Raw genomic sequence first — 12,025 nt, 5'->3', positions numbered from 1 at the left:
AAGGTTTCTTAAATCTGCACGTTGGGTACTTGGAAGTGAGTAGCATTCTCTGTACCTTAGAATTATTTTATTACTTAAAATTAACAAACATAACCTCCGTATTATGGAATACATGCAATTCTTAATAACAGTAAGATGGGCTGGGTGCAGTGCCTCACGCCTGTAATCCCAGCACTTTGGGAGGCCGAGGCAGGCAAATCACCTGAGATCAGGAATTTAAGACCAGCCTGACCAACATGGTGAAACTCTGTCTCTACTAAAAACACAAAAAATTAGCCGGGCATGGTGGCGGGTGCCTGTAATCCCAGCTACTCAGGAGGCTGAGGCAGGAGAATCGCTTGAACCCGGGAGGTGGAGGTTGTGGGGAGCCGAGATCATACCATTGCACTCCAGCCTGGGCAACAAGAGCAAAACTCCATCTCAAATAATAATAATAATAAGATGGACCTATGCACTGACTAGAAATCATCTTTAGTGCATATTGCTAAGTGAGAAAAGTTGAGTAGAAGAATAGTGTGTAACCATTCATGCAGATCATCAGCAAAATCTAGATGGATTTTCTTATGCATTTATGTGAATTCTTAGGTCCAGGGGCCTGGGAGGTTAGCACACTCCATGGTTCTCAGTGGTCAACTCTGGGCAGGAGTCCAGGAGGTTAACAGGACTTTTCTGATTCACTGAGGATAATACGTATTGTTTTAATCTTTTACTCTGTGGTATCATTTAGATATGTGTGGGTTTTCAGTTTTTTTCTCAGTATGCCATCTGGTCTGGCTATCCCACTTCTAGGAAATACTCAAGGATGGACAGAGGCACAGTTACAAGGATGGTCACTGCAGCTTTGGTTACGTTTGTGGGGAAAATGGAGATCCCACATGTCCCAGGAGGGGGCACTGTCCTCATACCTTATCCCAAGCCGTCCTCTGAAACACCGAGCAGCCAGTAAAGGGTTGCAGGAGGACATTTCACGGATGGCAAAGGTATTCCTATCATATGTGTTGATTTTTAAAAGTTGTAAAGCAGAATGTATAACATGACACATGCAAATGTATGTGTGTGTGTATTTTGCTGTCTATATGTGAATACATGGGTGTGCATTTTTTCCTATTTCCATATTTTGGGTTTTGTGAGTATGTTTTTATGCCTATGTATGTGTACATTTGTTTCCGTGTGTTTGTGTGTGTCTTTCTCTGTCTCTGCAAAGACAAGGGTTGGAGGGAGCTACACTTGTGTATTGATCGTGCTTATCTCTAGGTTGTAGACTTGGGTAATTCCTCTCTCTCTTTTTCTTTCTTTTCCTTCTTTCCTAAATTTATTTCTGTATTTCTCTGCAGTTTCTAACTTTTCTTTTTCACACTGAATTTGTTTTGAAACAAGCAAATCATCAATGTGGAAGGACTGAAGGAGGCACAATCCAGGATGAGTTTCAGAGCGGGACCCACTCTTGCTGGGGTGGTAGGGAAGGCTGCTCTGGGAGTGACAGCTGAGTGGACAGCCACGTGGAGCACTTTAAGAAGCCAACAGGGGGAGGTGGGCATTGGGAGGAAAGGGAGTACCAGGCAGAGGGAACAGCTAGGACAAAGGCCCTGAGGTGGGAGCAAGTGTCACCTATTTGAGGAAGTATAAGGCCGGTGTGTCTGGTTGGAGCATGGTGAATGAGGGAGGGCGCAGCATGAAATAAAACTCCATCTATCCATCCATCCACCCACCCCCCCACCAATCCATCCATCCATCCATCCATCCATCCATCCATCCATTCATGTATCCACCCATCCATCCACCCACTTATCCACTTACCCACTTATCCATCCATCCACCCATCCATACATCCATCCACCCACCCACCCACATATCCACCCACCTACCCATGTATCCATATATTCATCCATCAATCCACCTACCCATTTTATGCTATCCATATATAGGCATAAAAACAAAGACACACAAAACCCGTGATATAGAACCCACCCACTCATCCACCTACCTACCAACCCATCTGCCCACCAACCTATTCATTTATCCATCCACATACCCATCCACCTATCCACCCATCCATCCATCCATCCACCAACACACCCACCCCCCACCCACTTACTCATCCACCCATCTACCCACCCACCCAGCCATCCATCCATATATCCATCCATCCATCCATCCATCCATATATCCATCCATCCATCCATCCATCCATATATCCATCCATCCATCCATCCATCGATCCATCCATCCATCCATCCAACAAATAATTTGTTGAGCATGTACTACGTACCAAGCATTGGTTGAGGAGCTGCACATGGTAGTGAACAAAGCAGTTGAAGCCCTTTCTTTCTCATCATAGTGAGGAAGATAGACTTAAGACTGTGTGTGTGTGTGTGTGTGTGTGTGTGTGTACTTGTAATAGAGCAGGATGTGGGGGAAGAGGAGAGAGCTATTTCAGTGACAGTGATCTGGGAAGGTCTCTCTAGGGAGGGAATGTTTGAGCACAGACTTGAAGGAGGCAAGGGAGAGCTGTGTGGAAACCTGGGGAAGAGCACCCAGGCAGAGGAAAGAGCAAGGGCAAAGGTCTTGGGGAAGGGCAGGCGTGGTGTGTTTTGGGAATGGTGGGGAGGCCAGTGTGACTGGAGCAGGGAGACTGGGGAGAGTAGAGAGGGTGGTGGTGAGTCAGATAGGAATCAGGGGACACTGTAAAGTTTGTTTCCAAGGACTGGGGAGCCCTGGAGTGTCTGAGACAGGTTCTCGGGTGTGAGGGCGTGTGGTTCTCGGTGTCATCCTCACCTTCATCTGTACGTCCAGGGTCTCCGCTGTGGTTGTTGGAGGTGCCACCAGACCGTAGTTGATTCCAGCCACAGCATCTATTTTGGTCATCACTAGAGAGAAAGAAGACAGACCATGAGCTGGCTCCCATAGTAGCATCCCTGGAACCTGAAACGCAGGATGAGAATCCCCTAAAATTGGATCAAGAACTGCCAGTGCAAGTTCCATTCCCACCTCCTCCAGGGAGCCTCTTCAAAGGAGCTCGCCTTAAGGGAAAATGAACCCACACCCCGCATTCACAGACACCACCGTGCTCTCTTCTTCCAGCATCCCTGAGATGGGTGGCTAAGACACAGGGTCAAGGGCACAGAGAGACCTAGGCTTGAACCAAACTCTGTATGACCTTGGACAAGTCCTTGCACTTCTCCGAGCCACGTTTTGTCATTTGTAGAACAGAGATAATCCTAGCGACCTCACAGATGCTGGGAGAGTTTTGTGAGAAGGTGAATGCCCAATGCCCTGTACCTGCAGAGGCTCAAAAGCCAGGGAGGATCGTTGTTAGGATCATTGATAATATCCCAGGCTGAGTCCCGGCTGGCTCAAGTCCAAAGAGTTTCTCTGTTTCCCAGCAGTAATCAGTGAGAATTAAATAAATATCAGCCCCTTCTTTATCCCTTTTCTTAGTCAGCAGGAAAGAAACCGAGGCTCAGAAATCCAAGTTGTCCAAGTGAGTGATGAAGCTGGGATTCAGACCAAAATCGTTTTCCTGCCTCATGAGGTCAAACCTCAGGCACTGCAGCTGCATTAAACCTGCTCAGGATGGGCTCCTATTCTGGAGGAAGAAAATGCCTCTTAAGGCTCATGCCTGTAATCCCAGCACTTTGGGAGGCGGAGGTGGATGGATTTCCTGAGGTCAGGAGTTCGAGATCAGCCTGGCCAACATACTGAAACCCTGTCTCTACTAAAAAGACAAAAAATTAGCTGGGTGTGGTGGCGGGCACCTGTAATCCCAGCTACTAGGTAGACTGAGGTGGGACAATGGCTTGAACCCGTAAGGTGGAGGTTGCAGTGAGCTGAGATTGTGCCATTGCACTCCATTTTGGGTGACAAGAGTGAAACTTCGTCTCAAAAAAAAAAATGCCTCTTTAATGGGCATATGCTATGTGCCAGCCATGGCAGGCTTCGCAGCAAGGTGGCCCGAGGGCAGCGGGAAGCCCAGGCTCTGGAGTGAAGGAAAGCTTGGCTCCAGATTTGAACTTGCTTCTGTGTCTTGACAGCTCCGTGACTCTGGACAAGTCTCACCTACTCTCTGACCTTCAGGTTCCTCATGTGTGTTTTTTTTTGTTTGTTTGTTTGTTTGTTTTTGAGACAGAATCTTTCTCTCTCACCCAGGCTTGAGTGCAGTGGCACGATCTTGGCTCACTGCAACCTCTGCCTCCTGGGTTTCAAGTGATTCTCCTGCCTCAGCCTCCCGCGTAGCTGGGATTACCGGCACCTGCATGACACCTGGGTAATTTTGGTGTTTTTAGTAGAGACAGGGTTTTACCATGTTGGCCAAGCTGGTCTTGAACTCCTGACCTCAGGTGTGATCCACCTGCCTCAGCCTCCCAAAGTGCTGGGATTACAGGTGTGAGCCACTGCGCCTGTCTAGACAGGCAGCTGTTAAGACGGAGAAGCAAGTTCAAATCCTTATTTGTATAATGGGGGAAATAATGCCTCTCTCAGGTGAATGCTGGGAGGCTGAGGGGACAATTTCCTGAGAGGCTGCCGCAGTTCTTTGCAGCTTACCAAGTACTTGGGGTGAAGATTACTGTCCCCATTTTAAGGACAGGGAAACTGAGGTCCAAAGAGAAGTGACCGATATCAGATCTCAGGCCATTCATGTGTCTCTGGCCTCAGAGAGCTGGGGCTTTTTGGCTGTTTGGCCCTTGCAGAGCTGAGGGGACGAGGCAGTGTGGGCTGCTTGTCCTCCTCACTTCTGGACACGCACAAGGACTTGACCCAAGGTTAGCTGCCACTTGAAAGGAATCTACTGCTCTGCTCATTTCCACCAGGCCCAGGCCTGTCTGGGAAAAACTTGCTGGGCCCATCACATCCACCCTGACCTCCTCGCCCCTCCCCTTTCTGTTCCTTTCTATCCCTGATCCTCGTCCCGCCCTCACCTGGCAGAGTCTGGAGATACGGTTGCAGCTTAGAGGATACAGAGCTGGTCACTTCCTGGCAGACCTGGGGAGAACCAAACAAGTAATCAGGAAGGTCTTCCCATAGTGAAAAATGTCCTTTGGCAATAATGGGCCAGATATGCCTGGCTTTCCTTGAATGTTTTCTTGAAAACTATGTAGCCAATCAAATTTCCCTTTTCTTTTTGACCACTAGGGAGCTTGGAGTTGGACATGCAGCTTAGAAATAATAACTGTACATGACTGTATGGCCTACATATTTGCATTCTATTTCCTGCCCTGGTGTGTGGAACTTTCCTGAGGGGTGTTTATGTTTTCTATTTTATCAGGTGAGTTTGTTTTATTTTCTTTTTTCTGTTTGATTTTGCTGTCTCAGATCCGTTGTGGAATGAGGTGGTCAATGGTCAGCTTTCCCTTATCTGGGCTTTGGGTGCTGCTTAAGTCTAGGTGGGTACCCTCACATTTACCATGTATGGCCAGAGAAGCCATCCCCTGCCCACCCCAATTCCCCTGTCCCCTAACCCATGACTCGCAATGGAACAAACACTAGCCTGAGAAGACCTGTGTTAGGTCACACACTGACTTTGACACTGTTGTTCCATTTATCTAGACCTCTTTTTTTTCATCTGTAAAACGGACCATGGCAAATTATATTTTCCATGCCATCTGCTCTTCTGTCATGTGGCCTTGGCACACCCCACCAGGAGATGGAGTCTGTGAACTTGCCACTAGAATCTGGGCTTGGTGACTTGCCTTTAAGTAACAGAACACAACATGCCTCACCTTTGTGTAGCTTAGAGGTGAGGTCACACGAGGCTGTGCAGAACCCACTCAATGCTGTGAGAAGCCCAGGTGCCACAGAGGGACCACGCTAGTGGTTTGGGTCAATAGTCCCAGCAGAGCTGAGCCTTCAAGTCTTCCTAGCCCAGGCATCAGAGATGGGAGAGAGGCACCCTCCAGGTGATTCTAACCTGGAACCTTTGAGTCTTCCGAGATGAGGCCCCAGACCTCATGGAGCAGAGAGCTCAGCCATCCCCGTCATGCCCAGCTGATTTTCTGCTGCACAGAATCCATGAACAGTGGTGGTTCCTTTATGATACCAAATTTTGGGTTGTTTGCTTCCAAGCAATAGAGAGCTGGAATATAGGATTAAAACCATAGCCTTCCCCTAACTATGGGGGAGATTGGGGCGTGGGCTGGTGGTCAGACAAGCTCTTCTCTTCTCTCTCCCAATGTTGCTCTCGAATGATCTTCCCCTCAGTAATTCAGCACAGTCTCTTCAATCCCTGCCTTTCTTGACTACTGGGTAGCTCCTGGCATGGTTGCCCATTCTCTTCCAGAAACACTCCAAGGCCTTCTGCTCTCCTATCCCCTACAGGCTGTTCCCCGGGCTCCTTTGCAAGCTCTTCCTCCTTCACTGGAGATGTGGGAGCTCAGCCCGGCTTCCTCCCTGGCTCCCTGCCCCTTCCACTTAGACCCTCTTCTTGAACCATTCCAGGCATCCCCTGGCCCCTGCGGCAGATGCTCCAGTGCCCACCCATACTCTCTGGACTCAGAAGTTCCAAGAAGCCAGGTCCTTAAGAGCGGTCTTCAACGAAAGAAGGGTGGAAGGTGGTAGACAAATCCCCCAGCCTTCCTCCTGCTTCTGGAACAGTTCTGAGGTATGCTCCCCACCATTCCTTTGAGAATTGCCAGCAGGGCAGAGTCCCAGTTGCCTGTAGAAGCAACCCACTCAGTAAAGCCCTTTCCCTGCCTCCTCACTGCGCTACCTGGGAACCCCTCCCAATAAATGACTTGCACCCAAATCATATATCAGCATCTGTCTTTGGGAGCCCAAGCAAAGCCACCTCCACTGCTCCCAGCACGTGGCCAATACTCAGGCCTTACTTTGCAGCCCAGGCTTCTCCTCTGAGCTCCAGCCTGGGGACCCACCTGCCTGATGAACAACTGTCCCTGGGTGTCCTACTGGTCTCCAAGGCTGGCACATCCCAAACCAAACTCCTCAGGTTCTTACTTCTCCTTTAGGCTGGCTGCACCATCTGCCTGGAGTTCACTTCTGTCCTCCTCTTCCCCTCCTTCTACACTGCCAATCAAGTTATTTTTCCTGGGGGATGGAGGGAGGAAAAGGGGAAAGAGGGAAAAGGGGAAGATAAAGAAAGAAAAAAGAAAGAAAGGGAAAAAAGGAGAAAGGGAAGAAAGGAAGAAAGGAAAGAAAGAACTGAATGGAAGGGCTGGATGCGGTGGCTCACGCCTGTAATCCCAGCACTTTGGGAGGCTGAGGTGGGTGGATCACTTGAGGTCAGGAGCTTAAGACCAGCCTGGCCAACATGGTGAAACCCCACCTCTACTAAAAATACAAAAATTAGCCAGGTGTCATGGCAGATACCTGTAATTCCAGCTACTTGGGAGTCTGAAGCAGGAGAATCTCTTGAACCTGGGAGGTGGAGGTTGCAGCGAGTTGAGATTCTGCTACTGCATTCCAGACTGGGTGACAGAGTGAGACTCCATCATGAAAAAAAAAAGAAAAAAGAAAGAAAAGAAAGACAGAGAGTGGGAAGAAGGAAAGGGAGGAAGGGAAGAAGGAAAGAAAGGAAGGAGGGAAGACAGGAGTGGGAAGGAGGGAAGGAGGAAATTTGGTTTCCCTGGAGTGTGTTTCTACCATGTAAGGCTCATGAAGTCTCAAGAGGACCTCGCCTGGCATTCTCTGAGGAATGTGCACCTCTTCTCCAATGGCTCAGGAACAGAGGGCAGCACAGCTGGCAGCTGTGGCCCCCCTGGACTCCCGAGCTGCCCCTCAGGCATTGTCCCCAGTGTTGCTCACCCATTGGGGCCAATAGATGTCTCCAGATAGCAGCAAATCCCAACCTGGTGGGAGCCCGGCTCCCTCCCTGCTCTTCCCTCCATGCACACTTTGTACCAATGCAGGCTCTTCCTTCCCTCAGACACCCACCCTACACGCTGTATTCCCTGGGGGCAGACTCCCTGACTCGTTCCTCACCGCTTCCAGCCCCTTTTGGCATCATGACATCTCATTCATTCATTCAGGCCAGTACGCGCTTCTAAATTGGATCTTATGATTAAGAGTGAGGTCGTCTCTGAGGTACGGTAGCCTGGATTTGAATCCAAGCACTATTATTTCCTCTTTCTGTATCTCAGTTTATTATGAAGATAATCGTGGAATCTCACGGGAGATTAAATCGAGAATGTGTGTCTTAAATGCTGGAATCCATGGGAAGAGTTCCTAGCATAGGGTTAGATCACTGTGAGCACTCAGTACACATGGGCTAACGTCACCACAGTCCCCACCTTCACCATCACCATCATCATCCCACGATCACCATTATCAATCTCATCATCACCATCACCACCACCGTGATCATCCCCACCACCAACTTTACCATCACCATCACCATCATCATCATCACCATCATCATCATCATCACCATCATCATCATCACCATCACCATCACCATCGTCATCATCCCCACAATCGCCATCACCATCAACCTCACCATCACCATCGTCATCATCCTCACCATCACCATCATCATCATCATCGCCATCATCATTATCATCATCACCATCATCATCATCACCATCACCATCATCATCCCACGATCACCATTATCAATCTCATCATCACCATCACCACCACCATGATCATCCCCACCACCAACTTTACCATCACCATCACCATCATCATCATCACCATCATCATCATCGCCATCATCATCATCATCATCACCATCACATCACCATCGTCATCATCCCCACAATCGCCATCACCATCAACCTCACCATCACCATCGTCATCATCCTCACCATCACCATCGTCATCATCCTCACCATCACCATCATCATCATCACCATCATCATCATCGCCATCATCATTATCATCATCACCATCACCATCATCATCATCACCATCATCATCATCCCCACCATCACCATCAACCTCACCATCACCATCGTCATCATCCTCACCATCACCATCATCATCATCCCCACCACCACCATCACCATCACCATCATCATTATCATCATCACCATCACCATCGTCATCATCCCCACCATCACCATCATCATCATCCCCACCATCACCATCACTATCAACCTCACCATCACCATCATGATCATCACCATCACCATTATCATCCTCACCACCATTAGCAGCAGCGGCGGCATTACCACTTAGCTTGGCTGCTATAGAGGGGCCACTTTTAGGTGGTACTAAGAAATAATAGTTTTAATTGTTTCAAACGTTAAATATATCCCAACACTCCTCTCAGACTGTTGCTTGATTATACAGACAGCTGAACTGCAGGTGAACTAGCCGAGGGAGTGAGCACATTCTCTGCATCATCTCATGAATCCTTACAGTGCCTTGGTGAAGAAGGTATTCATGTCCCCATTTTACAGATGGTAAAACTGAGGTTCAAGAAGGTCAAGCAATTTCCTCAAGGTTACACAGTTAGTTAAGCCCTGGAGCCGGGGCTAAATCCTACACCAAGACTCTACCCTGAGACTCTGGCTGGAGATTGTCCTGCTCATTGGAACTGTCCCATCTAAATCCCAACCGTGCCACTGGCTCCAGTCTCGCCATATGACTCTAAAATCCATTCTATGGTCCACTGTGTTATGCATTTTGACAAACACGCGTTGATTTTTTGCTTTTTAAACTTTTGACACAGTGTCTTCAGATAGATCATCTCACTTGATTGATAGCCCCCTACCTGTGTTTTCAGTGTCTTTAACAAGGAAACCAACGCCTTCCACTTAGAAGACCCAAGAGCCCCCTCAGTTGTCTCCTTTCCCCTACTCTTGGCCTCTCCAGTCATTCCCACAGCAGACAGGGAAATTGTTCTAAAGCACAGATCTGATCAGGTCACCCACTTGCTTCAGTGGCTCCCATTGCCCTCTGGAGAGAGCCAAAACTCATTGCTTTTTGAGACAGGCTCAGATGATTCTTGAAACTAATAATTTGCTAACGGAAAACCAACCAAATGAATGGCTCATCCCTAGCTGAAGTACCCGGGTTGTGGGTTTAGGCTGTGGGCACAGATGGGGGAGTGCTGGCTGACACCTGTCTCTTGTACTAGTTCCAGCCTGAGGGAATGGGCTATGACCAGGGTTTGGCCAAAGCCCAGAATTGCAGCTTCATCAGTGGCATTTGTTCTGGATGGGGAGCACCAAGGAAGGGACTTGGGGTGGGGTGGGGTGGAGGACCGAGCTAGCAGGGCTACGGGAAGAGAGGGAGGCAGGAAGAGACTGGCATTTTCTCAGCAGAGAGGAAGGCGGGGGAAAAGGAGAGGTGGCCCAAGCAGGCATGGGGAACGTTTGCTGGGAGTGTGGGAAATGATCGTGTCGTGGTCTCTTGGTGGACTCTTCAGCAAAACACGCACGACTGGCTTTTAGAGCTGGGGTTGTGGTTTCAAAGGGCTCTAAGGACTGCCAAGGGGTCTGGAGTGACCGCAGAGTGTTTGTAGAAGGCGGGGTGTGTGGTTACTGAGGGCCCTTCCCCTCTGATCGCTGATGGGGCTCTGAGCCCCTCCTACCTGGCTGTTCAACTTGTTTTGAAGCGCAGACTCAATTTTTTTGTGGAAGAGTCGGATCAGCCACCTAAAGATGGACAAGTAGGGACACGGATGAGGCTTCCCGGTTGGATTCAGAAGGCTGCCTTATCTTAAAAACTTCCTTCTTCTAGAAAAAGAAATTGGCACCTTCGTCCCTGAGCTCTAACTGTACAGACCATCAGACACTTCTCCGCAATTTAGTGACCTGTTTATGGGGTTGTCTCCTGAATCCCTGCGTGGCTGGCCCCTGCCCCCGTCTCATTCCTCACCAGTCCCCTCCCTCACTGCACACCAGCCATACCGGCCTACCATGACCTCTGTCTGGTGCATCCTCCCACCACCAACTCTTTGCACATACTGTTCCCTCTGCTTAAAACAGCCCCATCCCCAACACCTCCCTAACTAACGCCTACATGTCAGTTCAAATGTCCTTTCATCAAGGAAGAACTGGCGTGCCGCTCGATAGAGTCAGAGCCTTCCACTCTGTGCGTTCATAGAAGTTTGTACCTCTTTTTCTTAGTTCTCCTCTCCTTTTGTAACTGTGTGTGAGCCTTACATGTAATGCTTTGGTTAATGCTTGTCTTCCCCACTGGGCTGAAAACTTTAAGAGAACAGGACTGTGTGGCTTAGTCTGGGTCAAATAGACCTGGACTTGAAAACTCATTAGCTGTAGCGACGTAGGTTGTGATCTACCTCTCTGTGCTTGGTTTTCTCGCCTGAAAATGGGGTAATAATAGACCAACCTCACAGAGTCACGGTGTGGCTTGAATGAGATAATGAGTGTGCTCAAATCAGTGCTTGGCACCAATATGAACTCTTACTAAGTTTTCATTGGTCACTCCTGTTTCCTGGCCGTGTTGCACAAGCCTGGCGCAGAGCTGATTCTCACTCGATATTTGTTGAGTGGATGGATAGATAAATGCCTACAGATTTGTGATGAGGATACAGTTTAGTGCATATGTAAAGTGCTTAGTATGAGCCTGGGACATAGTAAGTGCTCAGTAAAGTCTGCTGAATGAATATGGAAGGAACAAATGATGCCTTGAGGAAGAAACAGTGTCTGCTTCCTCTGTGGACGCCGGGCTCCCATGCTGTGCCCGAGGCCTCCAAGCAAGGCCTGGCATGCAGGTGGCACTCCACATGTGTTTTTGGCATACAGGGATGACTAAGAGAGTTTTTCCTTAGGCCCCTCCTCCCAGCCGCAGCCCCGGGAATCCGTACCCCACTTTGCTGTTTGAGATGTGCACGTGGACACTGCTGATGTGGCTGCTGCAGCTGGAGCAGGTGACGGTGGGCTTGCCTGACGTCAGGTTACTGCCCAGCTTCAGATCAGCCGAAATGGACATGCCTTCTATACTCAGGTCAAACCTGCCGCTCGTTTTTCTGAAGAAAAACAAAGAGGAACGTGGGACACATCCTTTCTTCCCACTGCCATTCAAACTTTACCCCAGCATGGGAAGGCGGGTTTTGCTACTATCCCCACTCCAGGTGAGGAGGTGGAGTTCAGAGAGAAGAGGC

The 12,025-nt window shown here is 49.0% G+C and overlaps 1 protein-coding gene across 1 annotated transcript in view; it reads right to left on the bottom strand.

Annotated features, from left to right (window-relative positions):
• The window catches only part of BPI (bactericidal permeability increasing protein), a 36,189-nt gene that overhangs the window by 17,564 nt on the left and 6,600 nt on the right, over window positions 1-12,025 (bottom strand). Inside the window, exons 4-7 of the mRNA XM_035298584.3 lie at window positions 11,729-11,890; window positions 10,490-10,553; window positions 4,917-4,980; window positions 2,776-2,867 (exon numbers count right to left, since the gene is read on the bottom strand). Of these exons, the coding sequence (XP_035154475.1) occupies window positions 2,776-2,867; window positions 4,917-4,980; window positions 10,490-10,553; window positions 11,729-11,890 (382 nt within the window). The remainder of the gene's footprint in view (window positions 1-2,775; window positions 2,868-4,916; window positions 4,981-10,489; window positions 10,554-11,728; window positions 11,891-12,025) is intronic.

This window comes from Callithrix jacchus, chromosome 5, assembly GCF_049354715.1.
Source record: "Callithrix jacchus isolate 240 chromosome 5, calJac240_pri, whole genome shotgun sequence".
NCBI classification, from domain to species: domain Eukaryota; kingdom Metazoa; phylum Chordata; class Mammalia; order Primates; family Cebidae; genus Callithrix; species Callithrix jacchus.
Note: the sequence above shows the minus strand (reverse complement) of the source record. Positions and strands in the feature narration are given on the sequence as shown.